This window comes from Cydia pomonella, chromosome 7, assembly GCF_033807575.1.
Source record: "Cydia pomonella isolate Wapato2018A chromosome 7, ilCydPomo1, whole genome shotgun sequence".
In the NCBI taxonomy this organism is placed as follows: Eukaryota; Metazoa; Arthropoda; class Insecta; order Lepidoptera; family Tortricidae; genus Cydia; species Cydia pomonella.
In genome coordinates, this window is record NC_084709.1 from 6,206,356 (window position 1) to 6,224,840 (window position 18,485).

The 18,485-nt window shown below is 43.8% G+C and overlaps 1 protein-coding gene and 1 long non-coding RNA gene across 3 annotated transcripts in view; one reads left to right on the forward strand and one right to left on the reverse strand.

Annotated features, from left to right (window-relative positions):
• Positions 1 to 1,472: 1,472 nt before the first annotated feature.
• LOC133519674 (E3 ubiquitin-protein ligase Hakai) lies at positions 1,473 to 14,201 on the reverse strand. Of its 2 annotated transcripts, none has more exons than XM_061853730.1 (8): positions 13,792 to 14,201; positions 13,262 to 13,449; positions 10,731 to 10,805; positions 9,952 to 10,053; positions 9,017 to 9,112; positions 8,201 to 8,314; positions 2,013 to 2,145; positions 1,473 to 1,697 (listed from the first exon to the last, which is right to left on the reverse strand). In XM_061853730.1, the coding sequence occupies exons 1-8, from the start codon at positions 14,003 to 14,005 to the stop codon at positions 1,606 to 1,608; spliced, it is 1,014 nt and encodes a 337-aa protein (XP_061709714.1). In that variant the 5' UTR covers positions 14,006 to 14,201; the 3' UTR covers positions 1,473 to 1,605. The 2 variants fall into 2 exon arrangements, with proteins under 2 accessions (XP_061709714.1, XP_061709713.1); XM_061853729.1 differs by having other exon boundaries at positions 2,013 to 2,148.
• A 5-nt stretch (positions 14,202 to 14,206) lies between these two features.
• Positions 14,207 to 18,485, forward strand: part of LOC133519680 (uncharacterized) — a 75,670-nt gene continuing 71,391 nt past the window's right edge. Inside the window, exon 1 of the long non-coding RNA XR_009799654.1 lies at positions 14,207 to 14,674. This is a non-coding gene — a long non-coding RNA (uncharacterized LOC133519680). The remainder of the gene's footprint in view (positions 14,675 to 18,485) is intronic.

Genomic DNA, 18,485 nt, shown 5'->3' on the forward strand with positions numbered 1-18,485 from the left:
GTGCTGCGGCCAGGCGGGCGCGTAGCCGTCCGGCCAGCGCTCGGGCGGCGGTGTGGACGCGGCTACCGGTAGTAGTGCTGCGGCCAGGCGGGCGCGTAGCCGTCCGGCCAGCGCTCGGGCGGCGGTGTGGACGCGGCTACCGGTAGTAGTGCTGCGGCCAGGCGGGCGCGTAGCCGTCCGGCCAGCGCTCGGGCGGCGGTGTGGACGCGGCTACCGGTAGTAGTGCTGCGGCCAGGCGGGCGCGTAGCCGTCCGGCCAGCGCTCGGGCGGCGGTGTGGACGCGGCTACCGGTAGTAGTGCTGCGGCCAGGCGGGCGCGTAGCCGTCCGGCCAGCGCTCGGGCGGCGGTGTGGACGCGGCTACCGGTAGTAGTGCTGCGGCCAGGCGGGCGCGTAGCCGTCCGGCCAGCGCTCGGGCGGCGGTGTGGACGCGGCTACCGGTAGTAGTGCTGCGGCCAGGCGGGCGCGTAGCCGTCCGGCCAGCGCTGGGGCGGCGGTGTGGACGCGGCTACCGGTAGTAGTGCCGCGGCCAGGCGGGCGCGTAGCCGTCCGGCTAGCGCTCGGGCGGCGGTGTGGACGCGGCTACCGGTAGTAGTGCCGCGGCCAGGCGGGCGCGTAGCCGTCCGGCCAGCGCTCGGGCGGCGGTGTGGACGCGGCTACCGGTAGTAGTGCTGCGGCCAGGCGGGCGCGTAGCCGTCCGGCCAGCGCTGGGGCGGCGGTGTGGACGCGGCTACCGGTAGTAGTGCTGCGGCCAGGCGGGCGCGTAGCCGTCCGGCCAGCGCTCGGGCGGCGGTGTGGACGCGGCTACCGGTAGTAGTGCTGCGGCCAGGCGGGCGCGTAGCCGTCCGGCCAGCGCTCGGGCGGCGGTGTGGACGCGGCTACCGGTAGTAGTGCTGCGGCCAGGCGGGCGCGTAGCCGTCCGGCCAGCGCTCGGGCGGCGGTGTGGACGCGGCTACCGGTAGTAGTGCTGCGGCCAGGCGGGCGCGTAGCCGTCCGGGCGGCGGTGTGGACGCGGCTACCGGTAGTAGTGCTGCGGCCAGGCGGGCGCGTAGCCGTCCGGCCAGCGCTCGGGCGGCGGTGTGGACGCGGCTACCGGTAGTAGTGCTGCGGCCAGGCGGGCGCGTAGCCGTCCGGCCAGCGCTCGGGCGGCGGTGTGGACGCGGCTACCGGTAGTAGTGCTGCGGCCAGGCGGGCGCGTAGCCGTCCGGCCAGCGCTCGGGCGGCGGTGTGGATGCGGCTACCGGTAGTAGTGCTGCGGCCAGGCGGGCGCGTAGCCGTCCGGCCAGCGCTCGGGCGGCGGTGTGGACGCGGCTACCGGTAGTAGTGCTGCGGCCAGGCGGGCGCGTAGCCGTCCGGCCAGCGCTGGGGCGGCGGTGTGGACGCGGCTACCGGTAGTAGTGCTGCGGCCAGGCGGGCGCGTAGCCGTCCGGCCAGCGGTCGGGCGGCGGTGTGGACGCGGCTACCGGTAGTAGTGCTGCGGCCAGGCGGGCGCGTAGCCGTCCGGCCAGCGCTCGGGCGGCGGTGTGGACGCGGCTACCGGTAGTAGTGCTGCGGCCAGGCGGGCGCGTAGCCGTCCGGCCAGCGCTCGGGCGGCGGTGTGGTCGCGGCTACCGGTAGTAGTGCTGCGGCCAGGCGGGCGCGTAGCCGTCCGGCCAGCGTTCGGGCGCCGGCGCGGCCGCGGCCGGCGCCATGCTGCCGCCTGCAACATTTGCTAATGCTGAAGCCGGAATCACATTAGTGGCGTCAAATTAATTTCCTGAGGTGGATTCTCAAAGAAAATTTTGTAACCACAGTAAATTTCCTGCCATCTTTCGACACATGTCTAAATCTTTTAGAACGCCATTTGACATTGATCCTTATTCTTTCACTGATATGGGCTAAATATTAAAAAGTGGCGCCATCTTATCGGGCATCGGCTAAAGGTTGCGGCGTCATCGCTCGAAACGATGTCGCCATACCTTTGGCCTTTGATCTATAATATGGCGCCACTTTTGGTCAGAATGAGCATACAGACCTGGCGGCGGCTGCGGCTGCGAGTAGGCGGGCGGGTAGGCGCCGGGCGCGTAGTACTGCGGCGGCGGCACGCCGAGGCTGTGCGCCGGCACGCCGCCCGCCGCGCCCGCGCCCGCCGCCACCGGCGCCACGGGCTGCTAAAACAATTTCAAATAAGTTTTTGTCCAAAATTTCATTTTTAGTACAAGCTATTATCGCCGACTGCTTTTCTTTCCACAGGAAACTGTTTGCGTTGTTTTATCACAGAGTATCTAATGTTCCTATGGCTGTATCCATAATTATCAGCTCAATGATACCATAATGTTACATTGTCACCCGACTTACATATGTATGCAAACTTTCAGTTTCATCGGATACCGGGAAGTGGGTTTAATTTATCTTGCAAGATTTGACCCGTACAAACATACATAGTTACATTGCAAGTTAAATAAAGCTTGCAACAAAAACAAATTTACATATAAAGTTTTATTACTCTCAAAGGAGATTCTAAAGAGCTATAGCACACAATTATGGTATTTTCTTACACGTGCCCTATGGCACCTTCATCATCAGACCGGAAAAAGGTGTAGAGTTACAGCCAGCGTTACTTTATTTGACGTTCAAGAGCGCATTGTAATATGCCTACTTGAAAAATAAACTAATCCTTATCTTTAAAATCTTCCTAGCACGCCTCAGAATGTTTACATCAACAAACAACGTCATATAACGCGCATATTGTTAACTACAAAGTTCTTACTCTAATCTGGGGGTCACATTATCATGTAGTATTTTCATTAGTATCCATTGAAAATTCTGATACCCCTGGATAGTGCGATATAGGATTTTCGCCATACCCGATACCGAACCGAACAGCGCCATCTAACTGATCTAACATTCAATTTATTGACAAAATATTTTTAACACGGCTTTAAGATCATTATAGCAATAAAAATCTTAATAGCGCGATGTAGGATTTTTACTACATGGAACAGCGCCATCTATCGTGCAACTCATAAACGCACCAATCTTTATTTGAATATGGAATCATTGTCCTGAGAATAATTTTGTTAGCGTGATGCAGGGTTTCGCTACACGGAGCAGCGCCATCTATCGTGTAATTCTAAACCAAACAATTTTTATGATTGATGATTATATTAATTATCCAAAGAAATGTGGTAGCGCGACGCGAAGCAGAATTATTAGTACACAGAGTCATCTAACTTTCAATAGGTACTAAATCAATGCTTGAGTAGTTGCTAATACTCGTATAATATTACTCTCCGAAACTTTGTTGGAAACACAAAATTAGTATTCAAGTATTTCTTTCGAGCATGTTTTTAAGATGCGTTTCAACTTACTCTTTAAGAGTCCTTATTCCTACAGACGAGCGTATTTTGTAAAATGCTTCCTTTTTCATTCAAGATTACGACGTAACTATTAGTATTTATTCAAAAACTGATAACGTACTTAAATAATCGTTTCCTAAACTAGGGGCTCCAACAGTTCAAATTTTCATTTTCTCTTTTAAACCTCTTTTTTAATGAGGTTTTTTGGGAGTCTTTTCCAAATTTTGCAGTGAGATGTGGCGTTTCGGTTCTCAATTTTGCTATAAACAAGAATCATTTGGTACATGAATGACTACAATTTGATTCAACATATCTCGTACGAGGGGCTGGAATGATTAACAATCGAAGATTCATTTGAAAAAACTGATAAAATACCTTCCGAGTTTTCTTCATTTTTTTGGCGAAAACAGGGTTTTATTATATTTTATTTCCGCAAATTGTACGCATATTTTGCTTTAAAAATAATATTATAGCAAACTGTAACTTTATGTTAACCTATAAAAAAAAAATCGTAACTATGGGACCTACATTGCCGTAAATTTATATTTTTTTAAAACACGTATAAATCACGCAGCAGCGACGCCCCGCTCTCAGTCCGCGCGGAGCGCGCTTAGAGGACGGACCTGTGCTCGATTGTCAGGCATTCGTTGCGATCGTAATCAGCTACGGAGTTCCGAGAAGTGCTATATACTGCGATTAGAAAATCTTAATAAAAGTTCATTTTTTACAGTATGCCTAACAGACTCGCTTATTGATGGATTTTCAGTGTTACTTTTTTTTTAATACTAAGTCGGTGGCAAACAAGCATACGGCCCGCATATGTACGCCTGCAACTCCAGAGGAGTTACATGCGCGTTGCCGACCCTAACCCCCTCCCACCCCTCGTTGAGCTCTGGCAACCTTACTCACCGGCAGGAACACAACACTATGAGTAAGGTCTAGTGTTATTTGGCTGCGATTTTCTGAAAAACGCATTTTCACTTGAAATTACGTTAGGGTTTGCATTATTATTTTTGACCCGGATGAAGTCCAAGTTCTCATGATGGAGTCAGGAGTTGGTCACCAGAACTCCTAATCTACTAATTGTAATCCCATCGTGTTTGGGCTCAAAAGATTTGCCCTGACGAACACCATCGATCTAGATGAGGTCCAGGGTCTCATGATGGAGTCAGGAGTTGGTCACTAGAACTCCTAATCTACTCATTATAATTCCATCGTGTTTGGGCTCAACAGAGTTGCCCTGATGAACACCTTCAATCTAGATGAGGTCCAGGGTCTCATGATGGAGTCAGGAGCTGGTCACCAGAACTCCTAATCTACTCATCATAACTCCATCGTGTTTGGGTTCAATAGAGTTGCCCTGACGAGCACCATCAATCTAGATGAGGTCCAGGGTCTCATGATGGAGTCCGGAGCTGGTCACCAGAACTCCTAATCTACTCATCATAACTCCATCGTGTTTGGGCTCAATAGATTTGCCCTGATGAACACCATCGATCTAGATGAGGCCCAGGGTCTCATGATGGAGTCAGGAGTTGGTCACCAGAACTCCTAAACTACTCATCATAACCTCATCGTGTTCGGGCTCAATAGATTTGCCCTGACGAGCATCATCAATCTAGATAAAGTCCAGGGTCTCATGATGGAGTCAGGAGTTGGTCACTAGAACTCCTAATCTACTCATTATAATTCCAACGTGTTTGGGCTCAAAAGATTTGCCCTGATGAGCACCATCGATCTAGATGAGGTCCAGGGTCTCATGATGGAGTCAGGAGTTGGTCACCAGAACTCCTACTCTACTCATCATAACTCCATCGTGTTTGGGCTCAATAGAGTTGCCCTGACGAGCACCTTCAATCTAGATGAGGTCCAGGGTCTCATGATGGAGTCAGGAGCTGGTCACCAGAACTCCTAATCTACTCATCATAACTCCATCGTGTTTGGGTTCAATAGAGTTGCCCTGACGAGCACCATCAATCTAGATGAGGTCCAGGGTCTCATGATGGAGTCAGGAGCTGGTTACCAGAACTCCTAATCTACTCATCATAACTCCATCGTGTTTGGGCTCAATAGATTTGCCCTGATGAACACCATCGATCTAGATGAGGCCCAGGGTCTCATGATGGAGTCAGGAGTTGGTCACCAGAACTCCTAATCTACTCATCATAACCTCATCGTGTATGGGCTCAATAGAGTTGCCCTGACGAGCACCATCAATCTAGATCAGGTCCAGGGTCTCATGATGGACTCAGTAGTTGGTCACCAGAACTCCTAATCTATTCATCATAATGGTAATTTGATGGTGCTTGTCGGAGTAAATCTATTGAGCCCAAACACGATGGAGTTATGATAAATAGATTACGAGTTCTGGTGACCAACTCCTGACTCCATCATGAGACCCTGGACTTCATCTAGATCGATGGTACTCGTCAGGGCAAATCTTTTGAGCCCAAACACGATGGAATTATAATGAGTAGATTAGGAGTTCTAGTGACCAACTCCTGACTCCATCATGAGACCCTGAACATCATCTAGATTGATGGTGGTCGTGAGGGCAAATCTATTGAGCCCAAACACGATGGAGTTATGATGAGTAGATTAGGAATTATGGTGACCAACTCCTGACTCCATCATGAGACCCTGGACTTCATCTAGATCGATGGTACTCGTCAGGGCAAATCTTTTGAGCCCAAACACGATGGAATTATAATGAGTAGATTAGGAGTTCTGGTGACCAACTCCTGACTCCATCATGAGACCCTGGACTTCATCTAGATCGATGGTACTCGTCAGGGCAAATCTTTTGAGCCCAAACACGATGGAATTATAATGAGTAGATTAGGAGTTCTAGTGACCAACTCCTGACTCCATCATGAGACCCTGAGAGTTCTAGTGACCAACTCCTGACTCCATCATGAGACCCTGAACATCATCTAGATTGATGGTGCTCGTGAGGGCAAATCTATTGAACCCAAACACGATGGAGTTATGATGAGTAGATTAGGAATTATGGTGACCAACTCCTGACTCCATCATGAGACCCTGGACTTCATCTAGATCGATGGTACTCGTCAGGGCAAATCTTTTGAGCCCAAACACGATGGAATTATAATGAGTAGATTAGGAGTTCTGGTGACCAACTCCTGACTCCATCATGAGACCCTGGACTTCATTTAGATCGATGGTACTCGTCAGGGCAAATCTATTGAGCTCGAATACGATGGAATTATAATGAGTAGATGAGGAGTTCTAGTGACCTACTCCTGACTCCATCATGAGACCCTGGACTTCATCTAGATTGATGGTGCTCATCAGGGTAAATCTATTGAGCCCAAACTCGATGGAGTTATGATGAGTAGATTAGGAGTTCTGGGGAGTTCTGGTGACCAACTCCTGACTCCGTCATGAGACCCTGGACCTCATCTAGATCGATGGTGTTCGTCAGGGCAAATCTTTTGAGCCCAAGCACGATGGAATTATAATGAGTAGATTAGGAGTTCTGGTGACCAACTCCTGACTCCATCATAAGAACCTGGATGGACTTCATTCGGGTCAAAAATAATAATACAAACCCTAACGTGATTTCAAATAACACTGAAACTCTATAGCACTAATGTGCGCAAACGATTGGCATCTTGACTACGCAGCATGGGTGCGTAGCCACCATGCCAATCGATACGACAACGAAACACTATTTGTCTCTCTCTCGTACTAATATGCACAAACGATTGGCATCTTGGCTGGGCAGCATGGGTGCGTAGCCAACATGCCAAACGTTTACGATACGACAAGGAAACACTATCTGTCTCTCTATAGCACTAATATGCGCAATCGATTGGCTTCTTGGCTAGGTATCATGGGTGCGTAGCCAACATGCCAATCGTTTACGATACGACAACGAAACACTACTCTCTCTCTATCGCACTAATATACGCAAACGATTGGTATTTTGGCTAGGCACTAAGCAAGTGTGTGGCCAACATGCCAATCGTTTACGATACGACAACGAAACACTATCTGTCTCTCTATCGCACTAATATACTTTATTTATACCTGCAGTCATTTAGTAACTTCTTCATTTTCCATTGGTGTGAAAGAGACAGAATAAAGAGCAAGGGTTATAGTACACTCTGTAGTCTGTACACTTAGTAGTAGTGTACATAAAAAAAAAACTACTGTGCATATACAATAAAATAAAGAGTGCCCATATGATATCATATGACACTAAAATTAATGTTGCTTGAAATTATATTGAAAACTATCAAGATTATTCTAGTCTGCATTGAAACGCGCGTCGCGTTGCCGGCGCTCGCGTACCGAGCGCCAACGCCATCTATCGAGCGTTATTTCGTGAAATCGGAGAACGCTCCAAGGATTAAGGGCTCTTAATAATAATCAAATGAAGCTCAATGTGGAGAAGACCGTCTACAAGGTCTTTAGTCGCTTCTAACTCTTGCGTTTGTGTAAAGTCCACTTACAGAAGGTAAGGAAGGGAAAGTAGAGCAGAAGGAACGAAGCCCTTTCTTTCTGACTGTCTGACCGAAGTATGAAAAGCCTGACCAGTAACATATGATCACACGCTATATTGCGGAATTTTATTGGAACTAAATTTTTCATACTAAACTGAACTGGCACCCTATACATGAGAATAACAGCGCCCTCTTGACAATGATCATATATTTCTGGTCCGGCTTTATACACACACAGTTTCAAGAACTTGTTAACAAGTCCTATGATGGATGGTAAAAACCAATAAAAAAATGTATATGCCATAGATAGATAGATAGAATACCCTTTATTGGCACGTTCATCTATACCATCTTCCCCACAATAACCTTATATTTCAAAAATTCTTGATACTAACCTGATAATAATTGTAATAATTAGGGTCCGGGTCCTGAATGGGCACCGTGATGAGATTCCGGCGCGTCGACACCGCGTGCCGCGGGTCGTTGGATACTCCAACCCCGCTTCCGACCTGTCACAATATGTTCTATTAGTAATAAAACACTATTGCATAAAACAACTACATAACAGAGATACATTTTATAAGAACAATGGCCAAATTAACACTATTAATGTTATATTTGACTATGTACCAAGTGAAACACCTATTTATTTGGAAAAAACATTTTAGGGTTCCGTACCAAAAAGGTACAAAACAACCCTTATGGTGCGACTCGATGCGTCCGTCTGTCTGTCGCATCGCTAAATACGAGTATTATTTCCGTCTTTGTCTACGTCCCGCCTAATCCGTTACGCACTGTCGACTAGTCGCTAGCGACTTGGTCTCTGGGCGCCTAAAACATAGGCAATTAGGGCCAGGAGATGAAGCCGAATGCCAAGCATAACTAAAACATGGTATTCTTTATGTTCGAGAGAGAGACTGATACAAATTTGTCGTCTCGACTGTTGCTCGCACTGTGAATGCTTCCATTTGAACCCGTGATACTAGGGTCGCCGTCGACTAGCAGTCGCTTGCGAGTCGCCACTGTGCAGCGAGTGCGTAGTCAGACCAAGTAAAGTTGGCAACGATTTTGATAGCCCAGCTTGTGCAAGTGTTAAGTAAAAGTTTGACGTTTAAAATAACACTTGCACTGTCTGGGCTGTCAAAATCGCTGCCTACTTATCTTGGTCTGCCTCTAAACCTCTATATAAACTATAGAAAGTTTTCGCTTACCGAGATAGGCTTGACGACGGCCACGGCGGCGGGCTCGGCGGCGAGCGGCTCGGCGCCCGACACGTGGCGGTGGTTGATGTGCGCCTGCAGGTCCCTCTGCACATCAGACTGTGTTAATGGCTGATACCGTGTCACAGGCGGTAACGTTCGGTAGGGGTACTCCAGGGTACTGGATGTACAATGCCAAACAAACATTTATGGAAGAAATGGGAGGCCTTTAACCAAACGGGATCCATACCTCTAGAAAGAAGAAAAATCAACGGAAACAACAATAGCTTAAAAACATATATAAAAAATTCTAATGAAAATGAATAATTTGTAAGAGTATGGAAATAAATAATAGACTCCAGATGACCATCAAGATTTTTTTTAATAAACCTAATCTCACGAGTTGTGATTTGTGATGTCTGTCACTGAATTTCTGTAACCAGTTCAGTTCAATAGTAAACCACCCCAGACGACATATAGGACAACAGTGCATGTCCTACTGAATTATTAAGGTGTTATAATATATGTACACTACTCCATACAGGTATGTACAGAAATAAGTCAAATTTGTATCGAAATTCAACTTTGTATTACAGACATCAAGAACTGAGTCAAATTTCAAATAACACATTTATTGAAGCTTGTAAAAAACAAATTTAAAGCGAAAATAACTTATATAAATAAATGATACTGGGTTGATCAGCCTAAAGAAATACACCAGACATAGGCCTTCTCAATAGTTCCTTGCATGAATATCATCAGTCCACCTTGTTCCCAATGTTTGCAACCTTCTCATTATAACCAATAAGTGCCACGCCAATCGTGTGCGAGGCGTCCTCGTGAACCTTATCGAAATACACAATATCAATTGGGCTTGTAACTGCGAATGTCAGACGTCTTCTCGGTCAAAGGGGTAAATTAGAAACGGTTAACTGTTTAAACCGTACCTGAGAGAGGTATGTCCGCCGGCAGCCCGTGTTCCCGTACCGCGTGCCCGAGTGCGTGCACATGAACACCGTGCCGAGGCCTGTCTGCTCCACGCGCAGCACCTGCCAATACAAGAGAAGTGTTAGAGTCCGTCTAAAGCCTATGCACCAACTCTAATACAACGAAGTGTGGGGGGTCTTCTTCTTGCTGTTAGGGGCTATGTAAGGCTTTACAGCTTATGTATCACTGCGACCATCCCTGATCTATTGTGATCGCCACCTACTACAACTCTCGATCCAAGCCTGCAACTTCAAACAGCTGGAGGATCTTTTTGATCTCGAGAGACCTTAACTCCTCTAGGCGTAATATATGTCTGCCCAGGGTTGAATCACGAGTGCGCATTAGGCAAGGGCACTGCGAGGATGTGCAAGGGCGTCTCCCCTGCCTCCATACAGAGTCACACCGCCCCATGTCACAGGTATCTTTCCATGTATCTTTATAAATCTCAACATATTTTCATAAAAATTTGTCATTTATGATGGCATTATCACACTTTGTCATTACAAATGCCATAATGAATGAATTTAGCAGGCTAGTAGTAATTGGATTGTGATGGTGTCAATCAATGCGTCTATAAAATATAATAGGTGCAATTAAATGACGTCCAGTTGCGGAAACCAAGCCCGCGAGTACCTATAATAAATAATAAAATAAATAAAATAAAATGATTTTATTTCGGATAAAAAATCCATAGTTGTTAGTTACATTTTTACCCTATAAATGGACATAACAAACCTACCTTTTCCCTACACCGTGGACAGTGAGTGTGGTCTGCCCGCGCGCAAGAAAGGCAGAAAACATGCTTGCATGGTATCTGGAAAAATAAAATAAAATCATTTCAACACAAAAAAAAAAAGATAGTTCTTAAAACAAATAAGTGTCTTTTTTTATACTACGTCGGTGGCAAACAAGCATACGGCCCGCCTGATGGTAAGCAGTCTCCGTAGCCTATGTACGCCTGAAACTCCAGAGGAGTTACATGCGCGTTGCCAACCCTAAACCCGCCCCCCCGTCGTTGAGCTCTGGCAACCTTACTCACCGGCAGGAACACAACACTATCAGTAGGGTCTAGTGTTATTTGGCTGCTGCTTTCTGTAAGGTGGAGGTACTTCTCCAGTTGTCTAACTCTGACCTTAAAATAAAAAGTCCAAATCCAATATGGGTAAGGCCTAGCGCGCACTGCGGTGCGGCGAGTTGCGGTGCGTTTTTAAAATCGCAAAGGAAAAAAATCCGCGTGTCCAGTACGCGCACAGCGGTGACATATCCGCACGTTTTGCCATTCTAGTCCCAACTCAAGTTAAGAACGGACGTTGAAAATTCGGAGACACGCTAGGCGACGACATGACCGCGCAGCACCGTGTCGCAAGAACAACTGCGTCACTGGATGTCTGCCGGCCGGTCCATAGGATGCAGAAAATTCGTGCGGCGCCGCACCGCAACCATTCCGCAGCAAACCACAGATTTTAATCCGCAGTGCGCGCATTTCAAGGAGGTTATATACTTCACAGATTTTGCGGAAAAAAAACGCACGGCAGAAATCCGCAATGCGCGCTAGGCCTAAGTGTGACTGGCTTTCACATTGGTTTTGCCACAGCTTGTTAATGCCACAGGATAAATAATAGTACTACCAGAAATGACAAAACTCAAGTGTGACAGCAACAATTCAGGGAAGAATCATGCTGTCCCTTTCTAATGTTTGGCACTATCTCTTTCGGCTATTTAGGGTTGTCAAAATTCAAGTCATTATCTTATCTGTGGATGTGCACACATTGGGTCGTCAAGTTGCAACACTAATAATTGCTCGGAGCAATGCTGAGCCGAACGGAGCCGAGAATACCCAAAAGGAGGAGTGTTGCCCCTCTGTTAACGCATTGAATAGTTTTTATTGCGAGTTTGTACATTTGCTATTTGCTGCTTGTGTTTAGTAGCAAATGTTATTGCATTACGCACACATTTAAAATATGGGAAAGAGTCATCAATAGCAGATTGCTACAACTTACCACTGTAACCCAGAACCAATGCGGGTTTGTAGCGGGAAGGTCAACGACTGACGCACTACATAGTCTAAGGATTCTTCTTGAAAAACATAAACAGATAAAAAAGGACCTTTATCTTGCCTTTATAGACCTTGAAAAGGCCTTTGATAGAGTCCCACGTCAGCTAATCGGGCAATCTCTCCGCGCGCAATTAGTACCGGAATTGTACATCCAAGTAGTCACTGACATGTACACTGACGTCCATACACAAGTGAGAAATCCAGCGGGAGTAAGCGACGACTTTCAAATAGGAGTAGGTGTACACCAAGGTTCGGCTTTGAGCCCATTGCTATTCAATCTAGTAATGGATCACCTAACGGCAAACCTACATAAGACGCCGCCTTGGGACCTATTGTATGCGGACGACGTCGTTCTTATCAGAGATAACCTCAGTGACCTGGAAGAATCCCTTGAAGTATGGAGAGCCGCTATTGAGTCAGGCGGACTAAAAATAAGTCGACAGAAGACGGAGTACATGCGCTGCTGCTACTCGGATCCCAACCAGCAGTGCAATCCGGTGAAACTGCAAAACCATCAGCTCCGGGAAGTCAGCCAATTTAAATACCTTGGATCGGTTGTAGCCAATGACGGTTCCATTGACGCTGACATAGTTCACCGCATCAGCACGGGGTGGATAAAGTGGCGGGAACTATCGGGTGTGCTATGCGACAGCAGAATGCCGGTGCGTGTGAAGGGGAAGGTGTACAAATCCGCAATCCGACCGGCTCTCACCTACGGCGCTGAATGTTGGCCTTTGAAGAAGGTCCATACCACAAAACTGCACACAACAGAAATGAAGATGTTGAGGTGGGCAGGAGGTGTCACTCTACTTGATAGGGTTAGAAACGAGCACATCCGCGGCAGTTTTAAGATCCGGCCCATAGAAGATAAGCTTTCCGAATCTCGCTTAAAGTGGTATGGCCATGTCATGAGGAGGCCAGAAGATCACATGACTAGACAAGTCCTGAGCATCAACGTTGGCTCCAAAAGATCGGGCAGAGGTAGACCCCTTACGACCTGGATGTCCGTCATAAACAACGACCTTAAGAAAGCTCAAACAAATGTCTCGACGACCCAGAACAGATACGCCTGGCGAAGAATGACGAGGAGAGCCGACCCCAAATGACATGGGAAAAGGCTAGGCAAAGAAGAAGATTGCATTACGAAATTCAGAAAACAGTACAGTCATGGAAGAACATTTTTCTGTTTAATATATCATTTAAATGTCACTTACCATTCTACCATAAATAAGTATAGGCTTTGAGCAGATATCACAGCAGTATATCATAGGGTTCAGCACTTTTTCCCCAATGAGTGCTGCACGGTGGTCCCAGTCCAAACGCAGCATGGGCTCTGGCGGCCCACGCTGCAGCGTTGTGAATACTGGGGCTTCTAGTTGAGATATGTCAGAAGGGACTTCCACTGAAAAGGTTAACAAATGGTCAATTATATTTTCCTCAGACAATTTAAAAAATGTAATGTAAAGGTGCACTTTTACATATGAATTATGATTCAGATGCCTAAAATTACCCTATAAGAGCAATAAAGGAATGTGAAATTGCAATGATTTAACAAATAGTCTAATTAGATGTCCTGGTATCTCTAAAATGTTACCGGACGATTTATTTTTCATCAAGCTATCTACTAATTTTATCAAGTACAGAAAAACTGCTTAAACCAGTGGGTTTCACTATCAAATTCTGATTATTCTGAGAAAAGGTACAAGCACAATTATCACCAATGATACCATGCCTAGTTACTCACGTTTAGGGGGTTCGGCTTGTTCAACTTCTTCCTTTACCTCCTCAGTAGTTAAGGACTCCTCCTGGTCTTGTGAACTTTCTTCAACCGAACACTCTTCTTCATCAGAAGACATCACCTTCGGCACTTTCTTGCCGCGACCACGGCCTCTTCCGCGACCTCGGCCGCGGCCTCTACCTCGGCCACGGCCCCGGGCATTTCTCTTTTCACTATTCATTTTCAAATATGATGCATAAACTATTTTTTTCGTCTTCTAAACGGCGCCCTGTTTTGTTGACACTTAACCTCTTTTAATAGTTTCCACAAAACTATAACTATTAATTGAAACATAGACTAATTTGAGAACACGTATAAATATTTAAAACTCCACCGACAAGAGCCATGCTCTTAAATGATGATGATGATGATAAATATTTTATTAGCTTTAGTACATAAAAGCAATAATTGTTCAATCCTATAATTTTCCTACATTCAATCATTCAACAACCGACAACGCAAACTAGATTTTTTTGACATTTTTTTGTTTTAATATTATTATGGCCTGGATGCGAGTCCTTTAAGCCAAATTTTTTTTGACATTCCCGAAGGCGTTTTTCTATTTTATTAACTGTATTCGTGAATCTGTGAGTAAAGCGTGCATACCACACTTTCGACTTTCTTTTATAATCATAGGGTTCCGTATGGAAATACGGACCCCTAAATTAAGATCCATGGTAGGGACGTCACTATTTTTTACTTTGTCTATGGAACTGTCATCTGTCAAATGAAATTTGAATTCACCGCTCCACGCCATAAAATTTTCATCGGAAGAGAATCTAAGATTTTCTTCCAAGTAATCTACGCCCAATGAAGGATTATGGATGAAATAAGAAAACCAGCAATCTCGGTGAGTAAGATATAAATGATATTATTTTGCCAGACATACAATACGAGCCAAGTATACAAATTTTTCGATTTGAACAACGGTTCTTGTAGGCATTGTTTTTTACCGTGACGAACTTTGTATCTAGCAAGTACAAATTGTACACGTACACTGTATTTATAAAAAAATCCGTTTGGCATACAATATCAAACAATCCTACTCAATATGATTCTTTAAATATGCCAAAAATACCTTCGACTGGTATCAGTATTAAACTTCGTATGTACATGTTTTGTTTACATTACATTGTTTCATTTTGTAGGTATTATTGAATCTGGTGTCTGTGATATAGTCATTGCGAAGATTTTTGTAACAAAACTTAGTTTTTATTACAAATTTACAACAAAATGTTTAACCTAGGTAAGTGAATTAATGTGGGCTTATGCTATGTTTTTAACTTAATCACAGCAATGCCATGTTGCAGCTATTTTCCTAAATATGCTAAAAGTAATGTAGCCACTCAACTGGATAACAAAACACAAAGTCAATTCAGGCCCCGGAGCATGGTTGCATTTTTATCGCTTATCATTTTTGGCACTTACATACTTATTAGAACGTGACAGGCATGGTGACAGGCGAAAAAATGTGACCATGCTACCGCCTTTACGATTCACAGTATCAGTTCCAAGTACCAACCAATAGATGGCTGTTTTTTCTTTCTCTTTGTATGGAATTGAGGATGTTGTAAGAGGGCTGTTTAATACACAACTGTCATACAAATGCAAGTCTCATTCTAACAAATGCAATTGTATTTAGGTTGTTTATTTTTGATTGGTTTTGAAATATTTTTGCAAGAAATTAAGGCTACTAACCAATAGCGAAAACCACTATTACATCTAGTTCTAGTGTCTGATAGTATATATGTAGTTAGTTTTAATAATTTAAATTTTTCCACCTATGAACAATGAGTACAGAGGAGGATAAATACAAGTATTAAGAGAGATAATTTAATATTTGCATTCATAGCACCATACATATGTATATTATATGTAGTATAATAGCACAATAGCACACTATAACTTATTAAATTCCTTAAAAATATTAGAAAAAGCTATAAATTACCTTATTTACTGAATTATCATCGAAAGAACTTAAAAATGAATAACCATTAAAAAAAAAACTATCTTTATTATTATCCTGGTTTTTAAAATAAAAACCAATCATCATCTTCCTTGCGTTATTCCGGCTTTTTGCACTGCTCATGGGAGCCTGGGGTCCGCTTGGCAACTAATCCCAAGAATTGGTGTAGGCACTAGTTTCACGAAAGCGACTGCCATCTCCCAAAGGGGAAAATATTCCCTATCAGGATTAGTCTGGCTTACTCACGATCTTTGTCCTTCACTGAAAAGCGACTGGCAAATATCAAGTGATATTTCCTACATAAGTTCTAGAAGACTTATTGGTACAAGCTGGGGTTTGTACCCGCGACCTCTGGGTTGAAAGTCGCACGCTCTTACTGCTAGGCTACCAGCGCTCAATAAAAACCAATGTGTAAGATTTATAATTATAAGTCTAGAAAAACATTTACATAGATCTTATTTTCAATCAGTAATTATCCATTATAATAAGCTAATCTAATAAAAAAATAAAAATGTATTGTATATTACTTTTTAATTCAATTAAATAACTCTCATTATTCACTACTGAAGATATACAAAGAGCTAAGATGATGCAATGTATTTACCACACTAAACAATAAATGAACAAGTTAAGTTTTGTACATTTTATGAACAAAATAATCATACAAGGTACAGCATGCTGCAGGTACTTTTAGCAGCTGTGTGTAATATTCCATTTATTCAGTAATATTTGACCATCAAATTTAAACTGTCGCGAGACACACTAACATTAAACTAAACCATTGACTTATATATTACTTCGGAAAGACGGGCCTTACGGGCACCAAGAATGGTGCCAGCAGAGCGGTGTCATTGACACCGCTATGCACGAATGCGAGCCAAGCGTGCAGTCCAACACAACTAGATGCGACCAATCACGCACGTGATGCGAACTCATTAACCAATAGCGTTGCAGCATTCCACCGAGGCACACCCAATGAAAATATTCGGTCGGAATTATATGAATGTCGGAATTACATATCTTTACTTTTGAAATATTTGCATTAAACTAATTTTACGTTTTACACTCACGTGTTTTTAGTCAAACCTAGGCTCTCCGAAACATGTCGCGCGAGTGAGTAAAAGCACGTGAGTGAAAACAGTATTATTAATGCGTGAAAACAGTATTATTAATAGCTCCAGTCTTTACTTTTGCCATCTATAATTTATTATTTTACTGAAACAGTTTTCCTCAAAGAGTTCACTTCTGAGGGGTGTAGAATTCAGAGAAACAAACAAATATGTATATATTCGTATGATATTGTATAATTTGATTATTTACCGAGACCGTCTTCCAAAATTCATGAGGTCAATGTCAATGCCTCCTAAACCAGCGAATTAGAATAAATGAAACTTGTTTTTCTGAAACATGGTGAGTGAATTTATTTTAATTTTTTTCAATTCCTTAGATTGCGTAATGAATATGTTTTGGATTGGAAAGTAATTTACGAAACGAATACCTATTGAATTCAACGGAGAATGTTCTTTTCTATGAATACCATTTCTACTACTACCTATAGCTTTTTTCAAATATCTTGGGTACGGTGACAGATGTCATCTCAATAAGATTTTGCGTTTTAAGGTTATAAATTGTATGGAGATGACATCTGTTACCGTAGCCAAGTCGTTTGAAAAATACTATAGGCATCCAAGACACGTAAGTACTTATTTTTAGTTGTATATTTTTTTCTTAGTAAGCTTGGAGATGACATCTGTCACCGTACCCAAGTCGTTTGAAAAATACTATAGGCATCCAAGACACGTACTTATTTTTAGTTCTATATTTTTTCTTAGTAAGCTGTGTGAAACTTTTGTAAGCGGCTTTTTAATTAAAATTCAAATATACAGCTATTAACTTTTATTCAATAATATAGGAAATAAATACAGTCGTGTGGGTTCAATGAGTTCAATTAAAGCAAAACAACGTACGTAGTCTTAGACTAGCCAAGATACACTCGCAGTCACAGGTCGGGCTCGGGCCTAAATACAGGTGCCGTAACTTGATATTCGAAACAAAACAATGAATATCTACATTCAATAATGTCTCAAATATATATCGAATCTTACACTACATACTACCTAATAGGGATGTTGACATTGTTGACTGTATTTAAAATAAATTATTTCACACCATGCACGAAATAGTAATAGTGCATTAGAAAATGATTAATTAGCAAAACGTAGACCAGTTTTTTCACACAATTTCTAATTAGAAGGAAAGGAAAGAACTATAAAAAGCCGGCAACTTGACCGTGACGTCACTTGTTCTATATTTCAGTATAGGTAGATTCACGTCACGTTAAACGTAAAAGTAGCAAGGTGTTCTAAATTACATAGATGTAAAGGGTAAGTTACAAAAAGCACAATTTCAGAGCGTCTTAGTGTTATTGTTAAAGTAGGGGAATAACTAAATATTCTTTATTGCACCAACACCAACAAGTAAAATGTAATTAGCAAAGAAATTACACACAATATTATAATTAGGTAACAACGGGCGGTCGTATTTAAATAATGTTTATTTTGGAAGAAGCTATGCGGACGTAATTAAAAAGTGCAAATCATTATTAAGAGCAATTCCTAGCTGAGCAACATTTCAAATCTCGAATTTTTGAAGCTATGTTTCTGTCGCGCTGCGGTGGGCGGGAGCGGGAGCTATC

What these genes read in the sequence shown, in the direction of transcription:
- LOC133519674 (XM_061853729.1), bottom strand. Translation starts at nt 14,005, where the DNA reads ATGAATAGTGAAAAGAGAAATGCCCGGGGCCGTGGCCGAGGTAGAGGC. An exon ending in TACTTATTTATGGTAGAATG is followed by an intron (nt 10,806 to 13,261) that starts GTAAGTGACATT and finishes TTATTTTTCCAG; the next exon opens with ATACCATGCAAGCATGTTTT. An exon ending in CCGTCGTCAAGCCTATCTCG is followed by an intron (nt 8,315 to 9,016) that starts GTAAGCGAAAAC and finishes ATATTGTGACAG; the next exon opens with GTCGGAAGCGGGGTTGGAGT.